The following is a 24,665-nucleotide window of genomic DNA, read 5'->3' as shown; positions in this document are numbered from 1 at the left end:
TAAAGCTCGTGAACCAGTGTCCTTCAAGGTGCTGATGCGAACTTACCCCTTTGCAGGCTGCTCTGAACATGGACATGCTGAGGAAGTCGCTGTTCCTGCTACTTGTCCTACACAGTATGTATTTGGAGAGGCGTATGCTAGCTGTACAGCCCATTCTCCATAAACTTTGTTTGTTTTTGTTTTTCAGTGAAATCAAGCGCATAGGATAATTATCTTTGATGTACTTGGCGTGAAGATCCCAAGTAGAGTACTTACAAAATCAAATATTTTGATACTCTGTTTTAGCAATACCATGTTATATAATATATATATATATATATATATATATATATATATTAATTTATTATGTATATGTATGTATGGATAATATATATATATATATATATATATGGTTCCTTTTCCCAAAAAATTGCATTCCCCTCACTCCAAAAAATTGTAAACCCAGGAAAAAAATTTTAAAATATTAAAAACCCTTCTTTTTTTTGGGTTTTTTTTAAAATGGGAGGGAAATGATTTTACCCCAGTTCTTCCAAAAAAGGATAAAAAGAACCAATATTTCCATGTTTGAAAAAATTAATTTTGAAATTTTTGGGGAAATTTTTTTAAAATTAAATTTTTAAATTCCTTGCATCAACACCTTATTCTTAAATAATTAAAGGTGTTTTTTAAAATTTAAAATTTTTTTTGAGGAAATAGTGTAGCATTCAGTTTTAAAATTAAGAAAAAAAGGGAAGGGAATTCTTTATGTTTCATAACTGAATGTAAAAATCTTTTTAGTTCCCATTAATTTTAAATATTTTAAGTTAATAAATTTTTATATTTTAATTTATATGAAAAAGGTTTATTATGTAAAAAGTAAATAATTAAAAATTTAATATTAAATTTTAAGTAATGTAATTTATATATATAATGTTTTATTTTAAATGTATTATTATATTATATATTATTTTATGTAATTAATTTAATTATTTTAATATATAATTATGATATTATTATAAAAGATGTATTGTAATTATGTATGTATATTTATTGTTTTTATATATGAGAGAAATGTGGAATATAGGAATATATTTAAAATTTTATTTTTGTATTTTGTATGTTTATATGGTATTGTATAAATGTATGTACTAATTGTTATAATATGTATTTATATATGATATGGTATTATATATTTTTTTTAAAATATGTATGTTATTATTTATTAAATATGTGATTAATTATTTATGTTTATTTAAGTAAATATAATTGATTATTATATGGTTATTATGTTTATTATTAGATTATAATTATATATATGTTATTATGTATATATTTTAAAATTATATATATTATTATATATTATTATTTTAATATATATTTTATTAATTATAAGTATGTAAAATTATTGAAAATTTTTATATATATTATATAATATATTTATTATATAATTATTATTATATATTATTATTATATATATATTATTATATATTTATTAATATTAAATTATTTATTAATTTTAATAATATATTAAATATTTAATTATATAAAATTAAAAAAAATTATTAATATATTTAATACATTTTTTTTAAATATTATTATATATAATATTCAAATTTTAATAATATATAATATTTTATTTATATTTTTTAATATAGTAAAATTTGGGGGAAAATATATTAATTTAAATTAAATTATATAAAAATTAAAATAATTTTATTTTTAAATGATTTAATATAATAAAATTATAAAATTTAAAAAATATTATAAGTAAATAAAAATATAATAGGGTATATAAAAAATAAGAAAAATTTAAATAAAAAATAAATAAAAATTAAAATTGAAAAAAAAAAATATTGAAAGGTTTCCCAAATTAGGTTTTAATATATTAAAATAGATCTGAAAATAGGAAAAAATTTAAAATTTTAAAAAAATTAAATTGTAAAAAATGAATAAAAAAATTTTTTTTTTAATAAATTTTTATTTAAATACGGGACTTGCCCCAAAACTTTTAAAAATTTAATTAGTAAAATAATAAAATAAAATATTAAAAAAGAGAAAAAATATTTAAAGGGGGCAAATTTAATGAAATTATTTATTAAACCATTAAGGGTTTATTAGGTTAATCGGGACCCGGGTTTTCCCGGTTAATTTACAGATCTCTGCCGGGAAAAAAACATTGAAGAAAAAAAGAGGAAATAAGGAAGGCCCAAAATTGGAAAGAAAGGAGAACCTAAAAAAACCAAAAATTGAATTACATAGATATGCTGGGGGTTTGGGAAGAAAATTAAAAGGTATGGGGAAAGGTGGCCAATAAAGAATTGCTTTTATACGTATTATAAATTTTTTAATTAATGATGATAAGAGGGTACTAAATTTTAAAATATAAAAATTTTAATAAAGTATATTTTCAAGGTCAACATAAATTTATTTAAAGAGATTGAAAAAAATTTTAAAACTATATATCTATTGATTTATTAGATATAATAATATGATTATACATCATGAGTGATCTATTATGATGACATATAAGATAATATTGCTAGATAAATATATATAAATGAGAATACATATTATTGTATATAAATTAGTAATATATCATTAGTATATATATAATATAGATAGTAAAAAAAATATCAGATGGAAATACGATGATATAAATATAGATAGAATTAAACTATCTAATTGATATATTACATATATTATTCTATAATATTTTGAATATAATATATTAGATATATGTTCAAGATATCAAGTGAGTCGTTATTAATCTATTATAATAATACTAATATAATACAATATAATATAGTACTATAATTAATATATCAATATAAATTATCCGTATAAATATATGATATATTCACATGATATATATAAAAAATATAAGTATATAATATAATATTATATAATTATATATATATATATATATATATATATATATATATATAGTATAATATACTGATAATATATATATAAGAATGCTATATTTATATATAGATACTATTATATATTGATAGATATAGTATATAAATATGACATATCTAAATCTATATATATATGATATAATCATATATATATATATATCTTATTAATTATTTGATAGATATATATATGTATGATATATATAGTATATATCATATATATTATATATATATATATTATATCACATATATATATGTATATAATATATATATTATGTATATATATAATATATATATATATTATATATATATAATATTATATATGATATATAATATATAAAATAATTATATATATATATATATATATGTATATATATATATATATATATAATATATATTATGTATATATATATATTATATATATATATATATAGTATATATATAAAAATATATAGATCTTAATATATATTATATATATATATATTAATATTATATATATGTACATATATATATATATATGATATATATCATATATAATTATATGTATATATTGTATGTATGTTATTAATATATATACATATATATATATATAAATATATGTATATGCATATATATATAGTATATATGTAATAATATATATATATATATATATATAGTATATATAATATATAATCATAATAACATATCTAATCTAGTAGTGATACATATTGATATCGTATGTACATATATACATATAGTATATATATATATATATATATAAGAATAATATATATATATATACGATATATATATATAATATATATATATAATATTATATAGATATATATATATATATATATATATATATATATTATATATAGTATGTAGATGTATATATATAGATAGTATGTATATTATGTATGTATATAATGATATTAAGTACTATATTATTATGTAGTATGTATAATATGAGATATATATGATGATGATAAGAATATATATGATGTATGTATGATATGTGGAATATAGTATGTATGATATGTATGTATGTATAGAATGATTGATGATGAGTATGTATTATATATTATAATATATAATATAATAGATATATATAGTAGATGATGTAGGATATGATGTAGATATATATATAATTTTAGATATTATATGATATATATATATATGTATATATATATACAGATATATATGATATATATATATATATATATAGATATATATATATATATAGATATATATAAAATATATAGATATATATCATTAATATTTATAATATATATATATATATAGTATATATCAGAGTATATATATATATATAATAATATTAGATATATATATATATACATACATATATATGTACATAATAGCATACGATGTAATATATACATTACATATATATATATATATATATTATTTTATATATATATATATATAAAATATAGTATGGATAATATATATATATATATATATATATATATATATGTACATTATATATATATATATATATATTATATATATAGATTATATATATAATATATATTATATATGTATGTAGTAGTATGATGATGTATGTACATATACATATGTATGATGTATATATGTATGATGTATATTTTGTATGTAGATATATATGTATGATGTATGTATGTATGCTATATATATATATATATTATATATATATATATATATATATTTATATTGTATGTATGTATTTTTATATATATGTATATGTATATATATATATATATATATATATATATATATATATATATATATATATATATATGCATGTATATATATAGTAAATAATTTGGTTCTTTTGAATCAAAGGATGTCTTCAATTCTGAGGGTTTGAGTTCAAACATATGTGAAAATAATCTATTTGTTTTATTTCAATATGTATAGGAGACAAAAAAACAATAATAATGAAAATAATGTAGGCAGCAAAACAAACTTCCTTTAATATTAAGACAATAAATCAAAAATAAATTATATAGAATAGCAATTCAATATAATTTGTATTCAAGAATATCTAACAACGCCGGAAATCCCTACCGAACCGCGTGCCCCTAAAAAACGCCGGAAATTCCTACAAAAACAAAAGAAAAATAAATTATCACAAGAACCAAGACCGGTTCGTTTCTAAGAACGCTGAAATTTCTAAGAACGCTGAAACATCTAACGACGCCGAAATCCCTACAAAATTGTATCAAAACTTCCAAAAAATTAATTATATTGTCAAGTTACTACAATGGAACTGGATCGCCATACCATGAATACTTAAAAGGACGCCCACGCCCCTCAACTCGGCCTTCCGCTGCAGTAGGGTGCGTCCCCGTAGGTGTGCGTCAGCGATCTGCCGCCACGCCCCTTTTTTTCCACCTGTGCGTGAATCGAGTCGACTAGTGTCGAGCGAGTCGACGTGAGGGTTCAGTCAGCTCGTCCGAACCTCAGCTTTTATTTTATTCGTACATAATATACTGTATCTGCAGAGGAAATTCTATTAAACAAAAATATTCTTTGCATGATTGAAAAATATTAACATATATATATGTATATATATGTATGTATATATATGCATGTATATATATGTATGTATATATATATATATGTATGTATGTATATGTATATATATGTATATATATGTATATATGTATGTATATATATGTATGTCTCTATATATATGCATATATATATGTGTATATATATGAATGTATATGTATGTATGTGTATGTATGTATGTATATTTATGTATGTATGTATATATATATGTATATATATAAATATATATATATATATATATATATATATATATATATATGCATGTATGCATATGCATGTATGTATATGTATGTATTTATATATGTATGTATGTATATATATGTATGTATGTATGCATGTATGTATGTATGTATGTATGTATATATATGCATGCATAAATATATATATATGTACATAACATATTTATTTACATAATTGTATATAATATCCTCGTATTATAAGGATGGGAAGACCGTCACTGATTTAAGAATTTGACATGAAGCTTCTTTATTTGTTTATTAATTTACCTGCCAACTTATCTATTCACATCTCTCTCTCTCTCTCTCTCTCTCTCTCTCTCTCTCTCTCTCTCTCTCTCTCTCTCTCTCTCTCTCTCTCTCTCTCTCTCTCTCCCTCTCTCTTATCCACAAATCTCCCCTCGCCTCTCTTTATCCCCTGACTCCTCTTCCTGTCGCCTGTCTCGCTATCTATCTTCCCCCTACCCTCTCTGTCTCTGGCATTAAAATCTATTCATTGTCGTCCCGCAATGCTTTTTCCAGACGTTGTGTACGTGCGTAGCCAGGTGAATGTTCAGCCATTTCTCGACGCCTTTTGTAGAGCGAATGCAGATAATAAAGGCTGCCATGTAAGTATTCAAAGACTTTGGTAATTACATTATTTCAAGGACTTGCCTTTGAATTTGACTCCGGTATGCTATGTTATATTTAAATAAAGTAAGTTAATGTAAGGTTAGGTAAAGCGAGGCAAGGTTAGGTTAGATGATGTAAAATAAGATAAAGGAAGGAAAGGTAGATAAGATGAGGTACGTTTAGGCAAGGTAAAGTAAGGCAGGGAAGGGTAGATCAAGGTAAGTGAGGTTCCATCCATCAAGTTTTTTTATGCAAGAGCGAACGAAATCGCAGGTTTCGTAACTAACAAGACTGACAAAATAAATGAATAGATAATCGTTTGATTTCTTGTACAAGTCTATTTCCCGGAAATTTCATATCGCCACTTTTTTCAACTAACGAATGTTAAAGACAAAATTATACTGTGTTGAAAACGAAACTACCCCACACTGATTTAATTATTGATCCAGACCCTTAACAGCATTACGCCCCCCTCTTTCCATCCACACAGAGCAAGCCCTTCGTGGCAGAGGAAAGTGCTGGTGGGACCATCCCCGAGCCGGGCCAAGACAGCAATGTGGCGTGCCTGTCGGGGACGAAAAGGTGCACGCAGCTGCCGAATGTGTGTGTGCCTTCAGACATCCCCTGCAGTGCCTTAGGTGAGGCACGCGAGAGTTCGTTGGGCATCAGCTCGATTGGTGGGCGGGACGGGACTGTGGCAGTTTGAGATGCGGTTTTGGTGTGGATTTATGACTATACAAACATGCATATATATATATATATATATATCTATTTATATGTATTTAAATGTATACATACTTTATATATGTGTGAATATATATTATATATATGTATATATATAATATATGTGTACATATTTAAATGTATATATATGTATACATATGTATAGATGTATATATATGTATGCATATGTATAGATGTATATATATGTATATATATATATATATATATATATATATATATATATATATATATATATATATATATATATATATATATATATATGTGTGTGTGTGTGTGTGTGTGTGTGTGTGTGTGTGTGTGTGTGTGTGTGTGTGCATGTATATATATATATATATATATATATATATATATATATATATATATATATATACATATATTATAAAAAGGAAAACAGGCACAGTAAGATATGAAAATAAATCGTGACGTTTCGAACTCTCCGCGAGTTCCACTTCAGGCGATTAATAAACCGAAATGGAGAGAATTTTAACCAGAATATATCGTTGTAGAGAGACAGAATAAACAAGAACTGAATCATGTCTCAAGAGGAGGGTCAAGGTCGAAGTCTGGGGAAGGCTCTACTAACTAACGATGAGGTAAGGTCATCCAAGCCCCATTGAGCAGCACTCAAGTTAAAATTAAGCAATTTTCTAATATTCTCGTATTATAAGGATGGGAAGACCGTCACTGATTTAAGAATTTGACACGAGGCTTCTTTATTTGTTACTTAATTTACCTGCCAACTTATCTCTTCACTCGACATTACAGACCACTTTGCTATGATTATGAAAGCGAATGAAATGTGGATGAAATATTCCAAAACCTAGCTGCACAGTCACTGCAGCCGTCGGCGTCTACCTTCGTGAAGCCGGGTGCACGGAACTATAAGACCTATATCTTCGTATTATAAGGATGGGAAGACCGTCACTGATTTAAGAATTTGACATGAGGCTTCTTTATTTGTTAATCAATTTACCTGCCAAATTATCTTTTCACATCCGTCCTGCTTTCATCTCTCACCCCCCCTCTCCCTCCCTCCATTTCTCTCTCTCTCTCTCTCTCTCACCAATCTCCCCTCGTCTCTTTATCCCCCGACTCCTCTTCCTGTCTCCTGTCTCGCTATCCATCTCCCCCCTACCCTCTCTGTCTCTAGCCAGTAGCCTTAAAATCTATTCATTGTCGTTCCGCAATGCTTTTTCCAGACGCTGTGTACGTGCGTAGCCAGGCGGATGTTCAGCCATTTCTCGACGCCTTTTGTAGAGCGAATGCAGATAATAAAGGCTGCCATGTAAGTATTCAAAGACTTTGGTAAATGTTCGCTTTGGTAATTACATTATTTCAAGGACTTGTCTTTGAATTTGACTCCGGTATACTTTGTTATATTTAAATAAAGTAAGTTAATGTAAGGTTAGGTAAAGCGAGGCAAGGTTAGGTTAGATGATGTAAAATAAGATAAAGGAAGGAAAGGCAAAGGAAAGGTTGATAAGATGAGGTACGTTTAGGCAAGGTAAAGTAAGGCAGGGAAGGGTAGATCAAGGTAAGTTAGGTTCCATCCATCATGTTTTTTTTATGCAAGAGCGAACGAAATCGCAGGTTTCGTAACTAACAAGACTGACAAAATAAATGAATAGATAATCGTTTGATCTCTTGTACAAATGTATTTCCCGGAAATTTCATATCGCCACTTTTTTCAACTAACGAATGTTAAAGACAAAATTATACTGTGTTGAAAACGAAACTACCCCACACTGATTTAATTATTGATCCAGACCCTTAACAGCATTACGACCCCCTCTTTCCATCCACACAGAGCAAGCCCTTCGTGGCAAAGGAAAGTGCTGGTGGGACCATCCCCGAGCCGGGCCAAGACAGCAATGTGGCGTGCCAGTCGGGGACGAAAAGGTGCACGCAACTGCCGAATGTGTGTGTGCCTTCAGACATCCCCTGCAGTGCCATAGGTGAGGCAAGCGAGGGTTCGTTGGGCATCAGCTCGATTGGTGGGCGGGACGGGACTGTGGCAGTTTGAGATATGGTTTTGGTGTGGATTTATGACTATACAAACATGCATATATATATATATATATATATATATATATATATATATATATATATATATATATATATATGTATATATATATATGTTCATACATACATATATATCTCATCTTTTAACGGTAGGTTCATGTCTGAGCCGCCGTGGTCACAGTATGATACTTAATTGTAGTTTTCATGTTGTGATGCTCTTGGAGTGAGTACGTGGTAGGGTCCCCAGTTCCTTTCCACGGATACATACATACATATATATATATATATATATATATATATATATATATATATATATATATATATATATACATTTATATCTATTTATATGTATTTAAATGTATACATGCTTTATATATGTGTGAATATATATTATATATATGTATATATATTATATATATGTATATATATAATATATATGTATATATATAATATATATGTATGTATAAAATATATATGTATATATATATATATGTATATAATATATATGTGTATATATATACACACGTATATATAAATATTTATATATATATATATATATATATATATATATATATATATATATATATATATATATATATATATATATATATGTATATATATATACATATATTATAAAAAGGAAAACAGGCACAGTAAGATATGAAAATAAATCGTGACGTTTCGAACTCTCCGCGAGTTCCACTTCAGGCGATTAATAAACCGAAATGGAGAGAATTTTAACCAGAATATATCGTTGTAGAGAGACAGAATAAACAAGAACTGAATCATGTCTCAAGAGGAGGGTCAAGGTCGAAGTCTGGGGAAGGCTCTACTAACTAACGATGAGGTAAGGTCATCCAAGCCCCATTGAGCAGCACTCAAGTTAAAATTAAGCAATTTTCTAATATTCTCGTATTATAAGGATGGGAAGACCGTCACTGATTTAAGAATTTGACACGAGGCTTCTTTATTTGTTACTTAATTTACCTGCCAACTTATCTCTTCACTCGACATTACAGATCACTTTGCTATGATTCTGAAAGCGAATGAAATGTGGATGAAATATTCCAAAACCTAGCTGCACAGTCACTGCAGCCGTCGGCGTCTGCCTTCGTGAAGCCGGGTGCACGGAACTATAAGACCTATATCCTCGTATTATAAGGATGGGAAGACCGTCACTGATTTAAGAATTTGACATGAGGCTTCTTTATTTGTTAATCAATTTACCTGCCAAATTATTTTTTCACATCCGTCCTGTTTTCATCTCTCACCCCTCACCCGCAATGCTTTTTCCAGACGTTGTGTACGTGCGTAGCCAGGCGGATGTTCAGCCATTTCTCGACGCCTTTTGTAGAGCGAATGCAGATAATAAAGGCTGCCATGTAAGTATTCAAAGACTTTGGTAAATGTTCGCTTTGGTAATTACATTATTTCAAGGACTTGTCTTTGAATTTGACTCCGGTATACTATGTTATATTTAAATAAAGTAAGTTAATGTAAGGTTAGGTATCGCGAGGCAAGGTTAGGTTAGATGATGTAAAATAAGATAAAGGAAGGAAAGGTAGATAAGATAAGGTACGTTTAGGCAAGGTAAAGTAAGGCAAGGAAGGGTAGATGAAGGTAAGTGAGGTTCCATCCATCATGTTTTTTTTTTATGCAAGAGCGAACGAAATCGCAGGTTTCGTAACTAACAAGACTGACAAAATAAATGAATAGATAATCGTTTGATTTCTTGTACAAATGTATTTCCCGGAAATTTCATATCGTCACTTTTTTCAACTAACGAATGTTAAAGACAAAATTATACTGTGTTGAAAACGAAACTACCCCACACTGATTTAATTATTGATCCAGACCCTTAACAGCATTACGCCCCCCTCTTTCCATCCACACAGAGCAAGCCCTTCGTGGCAGAGGAAAGTGCTGGTGGGACCATCCCCGAGCCGGGCCAAGACAGCAATGTGGCGTGCCTGTCGGGGACGAAAAGGTGCACGCAACTGCCGAATGTGTGTGTGCCTTCAGACATCCCCTGCAGTGCCATAGGTGAGGCACGCGAGAGTTCGTTGGGCATCAGCTCGATTGGTGGGCGGGACGGGACTGTGGCAGTTTGAGATATGGTTTTGGTGTGGATTTATGACTATACAAACACGCATGTATATGTTTATACATACATAAATATACACATATACATATATATATATATACATATACGTATATATACATACATATATATATATATATATATATATATATATATATATATATATATATATGTACTACATTATATACATATATACATTATAATTTACATATGTATGCACACACACACACACACACACACACACACACACACACACACACACACACACACACATATATATATATATATATATATATATATATATATATATATATATATATATATATATATATATATGTACATGTTAATTAGAAAAAAGCCTAATTTTAACTTGAGTGCTGGTCAATGCGGCTTGGATGAGCTTATCTCGTCGTTAGTAGAGCATTTTCCAGACTCTTCGACCTTGACCCTCCTCTGAGACCTGATTCAGTTCTTGTTCGTTCTGTCTCTCTACAGCTATATATTCTTGTCAAAATTCTCTCCGGGTACCCATTTCATCTTATTATTCGTCTGAAGAGGTACTCGTAAAAAGTGCGAAACGTCATGATTTATTTTCATTTCTTACTGTGGCCGTTTTCCTCTTCATCTTTGTATACACTTTACTATGTGTTTATGCGCGCGCGCACACACACACACACACACACACACACACACACACACACACACACACACACACACACACACACACACACACACACACACACGAGGGGGCTTCAAAAAGATCGTAGAAAATTCCATAGCTAAAAATCATATGGAAGGATTTTGATTTCAATGCACCTGAACATTTTTGTACCAACGTGTTATAACGTGTTCAAACATGCAGGTTACAAGGCATCGCCGCCAGTTGGAAGTCAGGCACCCATTCCAGCAATATGGAATCCACCAAAATCGAGGCCAGGACAAACATTAAATTCACGTTGAAACTCGGTTGGGAGAATAGGCAAATCATTGATGCTCTGGAACAAGTTTATGGTGACAATGCCCCAAAGAAATCAACAACTTTCAACTGGATAAGTCGGTTCAGAAATGGAAGAAACGAATTTGATGAATCCTGCAGTGGCAGGCGACACGACTGAAAAGGATAGATGACCAACCACTGAATCAGTAGCATACCTACTCAACATCTCTGTGGGTTCTGCACACACAATTCTGATGGAGAATTTAGGGCTAAGCAAGGTTTCTGCTCGATGGGCCCCTAGGCTGTTGCACCAAGTTTAGCAGCAAACAAGGGTAGATCTTTCACTGGAAATTTTGAACTTACGGAAAATAGACTACCAAGAGTTGCCATCCAGGAGATAACAACTGTCCAGGTCCAGTTTGCTGTTATCACTACAAAGAAACCCATAAAGCTTAAGGTACAAGTTTGTAAAAGAAGTATTGGTAATAAGGAGCAAGGAGAAAGTTAGTTTCCCAGAGGCAAAGCATCATCCTCATGTGCTGTTTGCACAACTAGGTAAGTCCTATGCTTTGGTTCTAGCCCAACCTCTTTCCTGTCATCCCTTATCCTCCAATACTTTTTACACCACTCATTCTGCAAGTGCTTAGTCCGACCTCAGTCCTCAAAGGAAGCTACAGATCCAGAAATTGCCTCTGGGGAGTTGTACCACCAGAAGTGGAGTAGCAGTAATAGGTCTATTGAGGAGATTCCTCTGAAAGTAAGGTCTTTGGATCCGTCAGGCAAGGCTCCAGAGGCCTCAAATGTGATAGATCCAGCTGCCACCATATCTACAGGGGCCTCTGCAGCTGGTCAGAATTCCCCTGAATCAAAGGCTCAGGTCTGCCCTTTGCCTTGGCAAAGCAATCCTGAACCTGTCCCAAGGACTCCTCCCTAGATAAGGTCTTTGGAGCCAGCAGGCAAGGTTCCAGAGGCCTCCAAAGTGGCAGCAACTGTCACCTCCATCAAGGGGGGCTTGAACCAAAGGCTCAGGTCCGCCCTTTGTCCAGGCAAAGAAATCCTGAGCCTGGCCAAAGATAACCTGTGGAATATAGTTCTATAGGTAAGCATTTCTCCATATGGCACACCCAAGACGCTGATAATGGAAAGCCTAAAAGTGTGGTACAGGCCTTAACCACACCTGCCAAAAGTTTGTCAACTTGAAGAACCTGATACCAGAATGGAATTGTCAGGGAATTCATGCAAAATGGGAGGAACTGCAACATCCAATAGCTTCATGTAACCCAGTTTGCACATGTCTGCAAGAGATTATATTTCCAGGAGAGGATTCGAAGTTCAAGCCCATTATGGGACCTTTGATAATGGACAGTGACACACTCACACAATTGCAAATTCAAACTATGGCATTCTCCAATATTGACTTGTCATTTAGTTCACCTGGTTCACAGCTCGATTTTACTTGGCGACATGAAATGCAGACTGGAGTCTTTTTAGATCAATTGCAGTAATGCAGAGGTCTGTGAATGATTTCCAGTGTGTTCAAGATTCACATCACGAATTCACCTTGCAGCAGAAGTATCCATTCCCCAAAAAAGCAGGCAGTATTGTTGACTTCTGGTACCATAGTGGTCTAATGAAAGCCAACAAACTGTCAGAGCAAGAAAAGCTGCACTAAGGCAGTTGAAATGACATCCTAGTGATGTAACCTTGCACCATTATAAAAAGACCTGAGCCTAGGCCAGGTGAGTGCTAAAGGAGGCTAGACAGATGTCATATGTCTCACTGATTAACTCCAGGACCCCCTTAGCATAGATATGGGCCCAAAATAATATCACACTTATCTGAGAGCTCCCAAAAGTTCATGTTGGACCTATTCAATAAGATCTTTAGGTAGGGCACAATGCCATCCACATGGAAAGAAAATATAATCATTCCTATCCCAACACTTGGCAAGGATGGTCCCATACCCAAGAATTACAGACCAATTTCTCTCACCAGCTGCATCTGAAGCTGATGGAGAAAATGGTAAACTTCAGGTTGACATGGTTACTAGAAAAGGAAAACGTGCTGACCCCATATCAATATGGGTTTAGAAAATTGAGATTAACCACAGATGCACTTGTGAGGATGGAGACTGCTATACAGAGTTCCTTCACACAGCAATGTCACATGTTAAAAGTCTTCCTTGACCTCGAAAAGGCTTATGATATTACTTGGAAGCATGGCATACTCGTGAAGCTGCATGACATTAGTTTAAGAGGAGTGGTACCTACCTTTATACAAAACTTCCTTGCTGATAGGAAGTTTAGAGTGTGAGTGGGAAAGAAGATCTGGAAGATCAGCTGGAGTGTGACCCTGTTTGCCATTGCTATCAATGACATCACAAAGGTCGTTACAAGTTCAGTCTCGTGTAGTCTGTTTGTGGATGACTTCATGCTGTAATGCTCTGGAGGAAGCTTACAGGATGTGCAAGGACACATGCTGACTGCAATAAATCAGGTTGTGGAGTGGGTAGCATACTATGGGTTCAAATCTTCTCCAAGTAAGACCGTGGCTATGCATTTCCGCAGGAGAGGAAAGTTCCATCCATCCCTCTGTTTAGGAGCAAACCCAATACATTTTGTGAGGTGTGAGGTGAAATACTTGGGTCTATTTTTTTATTCAAGGCTTGCATGGGTGTAGTTTTTTTCCGAGCGCTTATTTGTAGGAAATTTGACTATGGATGTGAAGCTTATTCATCTGCAACTCCTACTGTTCTCCGAATGTTGGACTCAGTTCATATTGAAGCTCTCAGAATCTGTACAGGGGCTTTCAGGTCTCCACCTTTGGAGTCCCTGAGAGTGGAGAACAACCTCTTTCGTTACACCAGGACTACATGAACCTTCTTTACTACACAAGATTACAAAGGATTATGGGATCTCCTACATCCAGAATGGTTTTCAACCCCATTGGGGATAGCCGATCCTATGGTAGGAGAATGAGGAATCTTGTGGAAGATCTATCTCAATTTAATTCTCACCAAGGTTTTAGCTGTTGGAACTCCCCAATTCTACCCTTGGACCAATCAAGTAGAGCTGGATTTGGTCGGAATTGGGAAGGGGGAAAGATCCAAAGCAGAAAAATCAGGGAGAATCGGATGCAATATATACAGATGGTTTAAAATCTGAAAATGGTGTTGGCTTTGCAGCAGTGAGCAGGGGAGGACTGCAGTTGGCAGCCTTTCTCCAGCAACATCAATCTTCACTGCAGAGTTACATGCCATCCTTGCAGCAGTCAAGATGACTAGAGACCTCAAGAACTATTCATTTGTTACTTATTGCGACTCTCATAGTGCTTTACAAGCAATCAACAGCTTAACCTCATTACATCCAGTGGTAAGGGAGGGTTAAGATTGGCTTGCATAGATGTCAGCATGTAAGATAACTTTGTGTTGGGTGCCAGCACATATTGGTATCAGTGGGAATGAGTGAGCTGATTGGAGGGCCAAGGTAGCTGCTGCTCAGACCTGAGATGCATGTTTTTCTCTCCCTCACACTGACTTGAAACCCAGCATCAGAATTTGTCTTCGTGATAAATGGAGAGAGCAATGGAGGCATACCACTGGAAACAGACTGCGAGAGATTAGACATGACCTTGACAGTTGGGTGACCAGTGTCCAGTCCAACCGACAAGAAGTTGTGTTTACAAGGCTGAGAATTAGGCACACAAGATTGACTCATGGTCCAACTATGGCTAAAAATGAAACATGCTGTAAGGGATGCTAAGAGCCATTAACTCTCACACATGTAGTGGAAAGGTGTTCATTATTCTCAGACCATATACAGTGAAAAGTGTATTGGGGATTATTGTGACATAGAAGGTCTTGTTAGTTTCCTAATATTTTTAATGAAATTTAATTATGCATAATATTTATCAAAAAACTATATACATTGAGAGCACAATGTTTATGATTTGATTTTTAATTTAATATTTATTGTTATTTATTATTATTTATAAGACATTTATTGATAGATTTTTTTAATTTAAAATATTTCAACATTTCAGTACAACAAAGTATTCCCTGCTAATGACCTTAGCTGTAGACTCGACAGATGATTCTAAATAATCAATTAATCTCCGACGTATGTGTCCTGCCCATTACCATTTCTTCTTTTTGATGCTTCCAAGCATATCTTCCACTTTGTCTGTTCCCTGATCTACGTCGCCCTCATCCAATATCCTGTGCTAATTCCCAGCATTAACTTCTCCATGCCTCTCTGGGCAATTTTGAATTTCCTCTCCAGTAATTTGGTTGTCAATGTTTCTGATCAGTAAGTCATAACTGGCAGGACACTGGTGAAAGACTTTGAATGACAAAGACCCTCTTAGTATGCTACTGTCTGCCGAAGGTGCCCCAGCTTAGAGTGATGCATTGCCTTATTTCCTCTTTGCTAGGTGTTTTTGTCTGTATAAGTTGTCCTAGATATATATACTTGTCCACTACCTCTAGCGCTTTGTCTTGTACATGTAGCTGTTCGAATTGATCTCTACTGTTGAACATGACCTTAATCTTTTTCTTGTTCAGCTTTCAAACTTTTCTCTATTCATATAATTTGTTAATTGCTGTAGTTCACTGATTCACTGAAGAGAACAATATCCGTTACATTATAATTTCTTGAATATTTCCTCGAGTTAAACTGTAAACAGTTTTGGCGATATTGTGTCGCCCCATCTAGCACCTTTTTTAATTTGTATTTTATTGGTTTCTGTGTGGAGCTTGATGGTTGATATCCCATCTTCGCGTATATCTTCCAATATTTTACAATAGACTCCTTGTCTTCAAGTAGCTTCTAATACTGCTAGTATATGTACAGAGTCAAATGCCTTTCCATAATCAGTGCATCCCATACACAGGTGTGTGTGTGTGTTATTTTTTTATACATCCGTTATTATTTGATCTACAACTTGTCTGAGATCTGAAAGGAAAGCAATGAAGATAATAATTCGTTGATGAAATTCCCGTTCCCTTTTTTTGTCTCCTCAGCTCCAGTCGCTTGGAGTGATGGAAAAAACAGGCAGCAACAAGGGGGCTGGAATTTACATGTGCGACACATCACTGTCCTGAAGACCTTTGTCTGGGTCGGCTCCTCTTAACACCCTCCAGCCGTCCTGTTTGAATGCAGGTAATCAGAAGTGGTTCAGGTCAACTCTAGTATTTGATGGTCACATGTAAGGAAAACGTTCATTAGTGGAGGGCTTTGTGTATTACCTGTTTGTTGTGTTAATCAATATAAGTTCTAGTTTTGCTCCTGCAAGCTTTTATGTTTGTTGGTCTGTCTCTGAAAGTTTCTCTTTGTCTGGCTACCTGCCTCTGTTTTTGTATTTGGCTCTCTCTGTCTAATTCTGTCTGGCTACCTGATTCTCTCTCTCTCTGTAAGATTTGGTGATGTCCCCAAGCCTATACAAGGCATGTCTGGACCGCCATTGGTCGTGGGTGCGGCTCCTGTACTGCAACGACTAACCCGTGTGCAGGCTCACTCTTGTTGCCAATCCCGCAAAGTATTACTTTCTCTATCATTTTTGTCTCTGGTCATGTGAGATCCATCTGTTTGTGGCATTGATATAGAAGTCATAGAAGTCCCTCGATATATTGTGTATAGGTCAGATGAAGTGTGTAAATGCATATTTAGTAAATTGTATGCTAAACTATAAGTTTATATGGTCATTAAATTCATGAGACACAAACTGATTGATAAAAGGAATTTCCAGGAACTCAGCTTTGTGTGAAATCCCTTACATAGATGAATTTAGTATTGTAATTCCAGGATACACCATCAAGGTTGTATTTTATTTGAGACTGTCACACACACACTCGCACATACAAAAACTCATACACGCACGTGCTCATGTAAACACAGACATGCACAAAAATATAGGTGAGACATTTGCATTGTACTGGGTGACTTCAATGCGGTATCCGGCTGTGATCGAATTGGCTACAAGGTCTGTCATTCCTCATGGCTTGGGAGCTGATCCCAACAGCGAGAACAGCCTCCTTCTCCAAGGCTCTGGCTCCTGGTATCAGCGCTGGTCTTGGTATAGTGATATGGGTACTGTAGCCAAGGAGATTGACCACTTTTTTGTCAGCACTCACTTTAGGAATCTCCAGTGCTGCAGGGTTTACTGAAGTGCTGAGTTCTGTGGTACTGGTTGTGGCTACCCTACAAGTTCACTTCAAAACTGCTCATCCCTTCAGTTACCACAGAACTCGAAAAACTGATTTACCCAGTGGCACTGTGGGTGTCTTGTTAGTGCGAAACACACGATGCAGTGCAGAAGTCCATTAACGAATATCTAGGGGCAAGGCAGAATTTCATTTCACTGGAGTTATTGGAGGCCACAGAAGCATGTCACATGGCTCGGCTCAATAGAACATTGCTGAGGAGGTTGAAGGCCATTTCTTGGTAATTGACCTTCTACCCTGTCTACCAAGCCCTGAGAAACTGAACTCTAAGCCCTCCTCAGAGATGACTGCAGATCATCTCAGATCGTGTTGGGGTTTATAATTACTGGGCTGAGTATTTTGAGCAGCTGTACCAGGTAGACCCTGCAGCAATTAGTCTGGATGCAAGTGGTATCATAATGACTGTGCTGGACCCACCCATCAATGAGGAACCTCCTACTCTAACTGAGACAAATCTCTAGGGTGGGAAAGCTGAAGGCATGTGTGAGATCCCTGCTGAACTGCTAAAGGCTTGGGATGAGTCTATGACACAGGGCTTGCATATGGTCTTGACCTGTTGAAGGGCATGATCATCCCCCTCTGGCAGGGGAAAGGGGATGAATGGGCAAAGGTTTTTGCCCAGCACCTACTAAGGCTCCAGAGGCTGGAGTAGTCCTTTTTCACTCCTGGCAAGTCCTCAATAGACCGTATCCTAGAGCTTTAAGTCATTGTGGAATGCCATCGTGGGCTGCTTGCTATGATCCTGAGACCTAGGGGGATTTCAACACAGATTATTGGCTTAATCGTGAACATATATACTGATACTGAAAGTGCTGTTGAGTGTGGTGGGGACCTGTTGAACTTCTTCCCAGTTAGCTCAGGGGTAAGGTCTAACACTTTTCAACACTTGCATGGACTGGATGTTGGGCAGAGCTATTATCCAAAGTCAACAGTGGGCAATATCAAAGTCACAGACCTCGACTTTGCTGATGATGTTACTATCCATCTGAGTCTCTGGAATCCCTGGTGGCAGCTGTTGATGCATTTAGCAATGAGGCAAAACACTTGGGCCTAGAGGTCTCCTGAACCAAAACCAAGATCTAGGATTTTGGCAGCCTGTTAGGGAAGTCTTTTCAATTATTACATGCTTCTGGTGAAGATGTGGAAATCACAGAGACCTTTACATACCTTGTAGTATAGTCCATGTCTCTGGGCTGTCAGACCAAGAAGTCAGTAGACAGTTTGGTCTGGCAGCAGGAGCCATGAACTCAATCAAAAAGAGCATTTGGAGATGTCGGTATCTATGCGGAAGGACCAAGCTACATGTCTTCAAGGCCTTCATACTGCCAGTTTTGCTGAATGGTAGAGAAACCTGTTTGCTCTCTAGTGCCTTGGAGTCTTGTCTTGATGTTTGTAATAAGTCCCTATGCCAGATCACTGGGTACAGTTGGCAAGACCATGTGTCCAACCAATGGCTACACTGTGACTGGCTTGAGACTTGTTACTTGCATAATCCAGGATCGCCAACTCCGGTTATATGAGCATCCTGTGGATGACCCTGCACATCAAGTCTTTTTGGGTGATAATCCTGGGTGGAGGAGGCTTGTGGGACGACCTAGGTTATGGCCCAGGCAACTCAACCAGTCCTGTCGCAAGGAGTTAGAGATGGGCCAAGGGCCTGCCTGGAGGTTTGCCATAAGGGTCTCCCATGGCTAGAAATGAAGAGTGCATTAGGCCAAGCACCCCCGTCGGAGTTAGGTCCCTCATATTGGTGAATAAAACAGTAATCAGCCGTCGCTGGTGATGCTACACTTGGCACTCAGGCAAAAGCCATTAACTTCTCTTTGTATATTCCAAGGTCTAACATTGGTATAATCTTACAAAAAGAAGTGTAAAGCTGAGACCGAAACTTTATGAGATAGTAATTCTCCAGGGAGAGATCTACAAACATTATCTTGTCAGAATACACTCAGAATGTGTTAACAAACAAACAAAAGTTTTTTAATACTGAATTCAGGTTATTGAATTTATCATTGATAAAACTAAGGCAGTTAAGTCATATATTTATATTTATTTATCTACCCACCTATCTATATAAATTCTGTATTTGACAAGCAGATAAGATTATATCATAATAGAGAAATTATTATGGGATAACTCATACTAAACAACTTTGAATAAAGAAATCATTCATTCACTATATATGGCACAGGAAGCTTAGAGAATATATGTATCAGTTATTAATTTCAGTCAATTAATATATTATCTAACTAAGAGATACCTGATTTTTTTTTCAATAACTTTTTCTTTTTGCTCATCCTGTGATGGCTTCTGTTATTAACTGTTATTATAATTATTTTCACTACTATCATTATCATTATTATTGTCATCATCAGCAGCAGCAGCATTATAAAGATAAAAATAATGAGTGACAATAATAATTATTACTATTTTCTGCATCTTTATTATGTCGTATTGTATGGAAAATAATATGCAGCCAATATTTCTTGAAAGCAAAAACCATTTTTCAAATTTTCAAATAACATTCTTCTGTTGATATTATATTCAGTGACTATTATTTTCCTCATACATTTTTTACGTATGGAATGTGTATACGCATTTTCATTTAGTAGTTTCAATTTCTGAGACTTTAACGTCCTCGCCATAAGCCCCAAACAGGCCCCCACAATCCTGGTTCTTGGTCTTGGCTTAGGAGACCTCTAGGACCAAGGGCTTCACCTCATTGCTAAATGCATCAAGAGCTGCCACCAGTGATTCCAGAGGATGGCAACAAGGTCAGCAAAGTCGAGGTCGGTGACCTTGATATTGGCCAGCGTTGTGCCACAGTGACTTTGGGTAGTAGCTCTTGACTATTGTCCAGTCCATGCAAATGTTGAAAAGTGTTGGTGCAAGAACACGTCCTTGCCTCACTACCGAGTTAAGTGAAACTAAAAATTCGACAGGCCCTCACTACACTTTACAGCCCTGTAACTATTAGTATATAGACACTAATATACCAATAATCCGTGTTGGAATTCCCCTAAGTCTCAGGATCTCCCATAGCGATTCTCGATTCACCAGTAAAACGCCATCTTGAAGTCGATGTAGGCTGCAAGCAGCTCATGGCCAAACTCAAAATGGTGTTCCATAATGTCTCAGAGCACTAGGATATGGTCTGTTGTGGACTTGCCAGGAGTGAATCCAGACTGCTCCAGTTTCTTTGTGCCTTAGGTGGTAATGGATCCATTTCAGAAGAATGTGGGCGAAAACCTTAGCTGGTATACTAAGCAGGGTGATGCCATGGTAATTCCATGATAATGGAACCAGACTGCCAGATGGCAGTCAAGACTGTATGCAAGCCCTGAGCACCAAGGAACAGCGCAAATCCTGCCTCCGGGCACACTCCTCCCTCTGTCAAAGTGAAACACCCTGGAGTGGCAATTGGAGAGACAGGGAGTTTTGAAGTGGAACCGCAGGGTAGTCACAACCAGTCTATGGTCAAAGCTACAGAACTTGTCTCTTCATAAACCCTGAAGTTCTGGAGGATCCTCCAGCAAGTGCTGGCATGAATGTACTCGATCTCCTTGGCCACAGTACCCATATCATTATACCAATCCATTTGGAGTGCTGATAACCAGGAGCCAGAAATCTTCAAAAGGAGACTGTTCTCACTACTGAGATCTCCCAAGCCATAGGAACTGACAGACATCTTATAGCCGAGTCAATCACAGCTGGAAACTACATTGAAGTTGCCCAGTATAATGCGAATGTCTCGCTTGGGATATTTGTCTACCACAGGTGTGAGTTTGGCATAGAACGCCTCTTTCTCATCGAGTTTACAAACATCGGTAGGAACATAAACAGCAATACAAAGCATGCTTCAGTCTCAGTGCCATAACTGGTGTTACTCTACTACCGAAGGTTGAAGCTGACTGGAGATGGTATCATTGCCCAGGTAACAACAAATGTGTGGACGAACAAAACAAAATGTTCAGTCATAGATGTGCGCAGAAATTCGCCACAAATAGCTATACATTACCAGAAAATGAATCAACATAAACATGTACACCGGAAGTATTAAGTTATTACTGGTTCTCCAAAACTTGTCAGACCTGAACATGCATACACCCGAAGAAACGGAAAACGAGGCCACAGGTTCGAGAGGAGCAGACCATGTCGAGGTGAGCAAAGTCACGTGTTTGATTGGTCAGGAGGGTATTTTCATGACTTGAGCGGTAGAAAAGAGATCCTCCAGAACCAGATCCAGAACCATTCCTCATGCAGGAATTGCATAGACTCTGACCTGATTTTATCAAATGAGTAATTCAAAATTTTTCTTATGACTTACCTTAAAGATGAACATAGGCATATTTATTGACAAATCAAGCTTATGGTTTATAATACATAATTTACAGATTCACATTACCTACAACGATATTCAAAATTATTTTCAAGGTGTATATATAACTAATACTCACAAGAGTTCTCAGAGAACACAGATTAGTAATCAATCGGCCATACCCAGTGAATGATCTAATGTTTATGTTATCACAGTGGACGTTTATGTAGTTGTTGCTTTTATCATGAGAGCTTGTGACTATGGTGGAACTTTTAATAAGTAGACTGATTCCTTTGACACATGTCATTAATAACTGTGGACTAAATTTAATTGGAAGAATCAGTTTGGGTATGGGATTCCAACTTGAGGGAGGAGCGTCTCTGCATGGTACTTGCGGTTCCATGTTTCAGCTTAAATTTTTCAAGGCTGAATGGTGCAGCTTAGTGCCAGAAGTGTTGGCATCTGGAATAAAGAACGGAGGCGATGTGGTGGAATACCAATGAGATGCGCTTCATTCCACGCACTTGGAAGAGCAGGCCCTTTCTAATATAATTCCGCGTGTCCCATACAATCCCTTCAGGAGTTTTCTCTTATACTTCATTTCATTTTCTCTTCAGCCGAAAAACATATTCATACATCCGCAATACGACCCAAATTCCCGCTACGCCCACGACATCGCAGTTATCCCTTTCAACTCTTCCTCTTACGACATTCTGCTGACGGTGTGCATCGCGGACGAAGTGATCAGGCCCTCCAGGGACAGGAAGCAAGTGGCGGGGTAAAGCGTTAAGAAATGCAGTGAAAAAAATAAATAACGTTATTTGATGTGTAAACTACATGTAATGACAATGAAAGGAAGATTTGTGATAAGCAAGTGTGATAAAAACAGCAGCAGTAATTATAGTAACCACGAAATAGTGATAATTAATAGTGAAATAATAAATACTTAAACACAGTCCTGATCCTCATTTCACTGCTGAAGATCGTTACTTTCTTCCAGATCTTCGTGCTCGCTGAGAATCGCCAGACTCCCGAGAGGTTTACGGTCCTCAAAATGGAGTACGAACTGTCTGGGACTCGCCCCGTCGAACACCTGTCGAGACCAACAGGATTTTAAGGAGAACCAGTCCTGCGCGCAGTATGAGGATATGTTTTGTCGTTTCGGTGTTTCATTGGTATATTGTACTTTTCCCTTTTCATTATACTGTTTGGAATTACTTTTTTATCTTCTCCCTCCTTGATCTTCTTTTCGTTTGTCATGTTTTCTTTCAGCTCTCTGTCATAGGAATCTCCCTGGAAATGGTGAAAAATCTTGTTTAGATATTTTAATTGTACTCATGATTCTCCCGCTCTCGGTGTTTACCGGGAGGACTTCACCTGGCGGATATCAGCACGGGTGTGGACGAGGTGTGGGTGATAATGGGCTTGCTCTCCACCGTCAGCACCGGCTCCTCACGTTCCCTTCGTCTACAGCAACGTGGCGAATGACGCGCAGTGGCTGAAGGAGTGTGTTTTTTCTGACCGCTGCAACACCTTCTCAACCATCATTCAAGAATTTGGAGCTTTTCTCTACCTGTGCTATAATGTGAATCAATTTAGGGAAACTACTTGTTTATGCACAGAAATTATGAAAAAGGAAGGTGAAACTAACTTGCCTTTTTACCATTATATCAATAAAATGAATACTGTTGACTGTGTTGGTTTTACTTTCATCATTTTATAGAGACAGTGTACCAAGCTCAATGATCGGAAAGTCGAATAAAATCATCATTTTCAAATAACAGTAAATCCTTCAGTAGTGCACTTAGTAGGATCGTGTAGAAGAGGCATAATAAAGCAAGATATCACACAGAGGTTCTTGTTAGCCATAGAAAGTGAATTGCGACGGTTTAAGGATAAAACTTGATTAGAACATCTCGTTGCCTCAGTTCGCTGTGTAAACCGCCATGAATTCTCAGCCTTCAGTATTCTTTAATGCTGCTTGGCCACTTGATGGACTTTGGGAAAAGGGTAATGCAATCG

The 24,665-nt window shown here is 35.0% G+C and overlaps 1 protein-coding gene across 7 annotated transcripts; it reads left to right on the top strand.

Annotated features, from left to right (window-relative positions):
* Window positions 1–24,237, top strand: LOC119574491. 7 transcript variants are annotated; one of them, XR_005228873.1, is made up of 10 exons: window positions 1–114; window positions 6,212–6,297; window positions 6,792–6,939; window positions 8,245–8,330; window positions 8,853–9,000; window positions 10,364–10,449; window positions 10,963–11,110; window positions 23,261–23,421; window positions 23,644–23,818; window positions 24,086–24,237. XR_005228873.1 is itself a non-coding variant. In XM_037921738.1 (10 exons), exons 1-9 carry the CDS (start codon window positions 69–71, stop codon window positions 23,758–23,760), a joined length of 1,026 nt encoding a protein of 341 aa, XP_037777666.1. In that variant the 5' UTR covers window positions 1–68; the 3' UTR covers window positions 23,761–23,781; window positions 24,086–24,237. The 7 variants fall into 7 exon arrangements, 6 of the variants coding, with proteins under 6 accessions (XP_037777666.1, XP_037777665.1, XP_037777664.1 ...); XM_037921738.1 differs by having other exon boundaries at window positions 23,644–23,781; XM_037921737.1 differs by having other exon boundaries at window positions 23,644–23,781; window positions 23,999–24,237.
* The last annotated feature ends 428 nt before the right edge of the window (window positions 24,238–24,665 follow it).

The sequence above is a fragment of the Penaeus monodon genome, chromosome 6, assembly GCF_015228065.2.
Source record: "Penaeus monodon isolate SGIC_2016 chromosome 6, NSTDA_Pmon_1, whole genome shotgun sequence".
NCBI lineage: Eukaryota > Metazoa > Arthropoda > Malacostraca > Decapoda > Penaeidae > Penaeus > Penaeus monodon.
This window is presented reverse-complemented; position numbering and strand designations above follow the sequence as displayed.

What these genes read in the sequence shown, in the direction of transcription:
- LOC119574491 (XM_037921738.1), top strand. Translation starts at nt 69, where the DNA reads ATGGACATGCTGAGGAAGTCGCTGTTCCTGCTACTTGTCCTACACA. An exon ending in CCTGCTACTTGTCCTACACA is followed by an intron (nt 115 to 6,211) that starts GTATGTATTTGG and finishes TGCTTTTTCCAG; the next exon opens with ACGTTGTGTACGTGCGTAGC. An exon ending in GACAGGAAGCAAGTGGCGGG is followed by an intron (nt 23,422 to 23,643) that starts GTAAAGCGTTAA and finishes ACTTTCTTCCAG; the next exon opens with ATCTTCGTGCTCGCTGAGAA.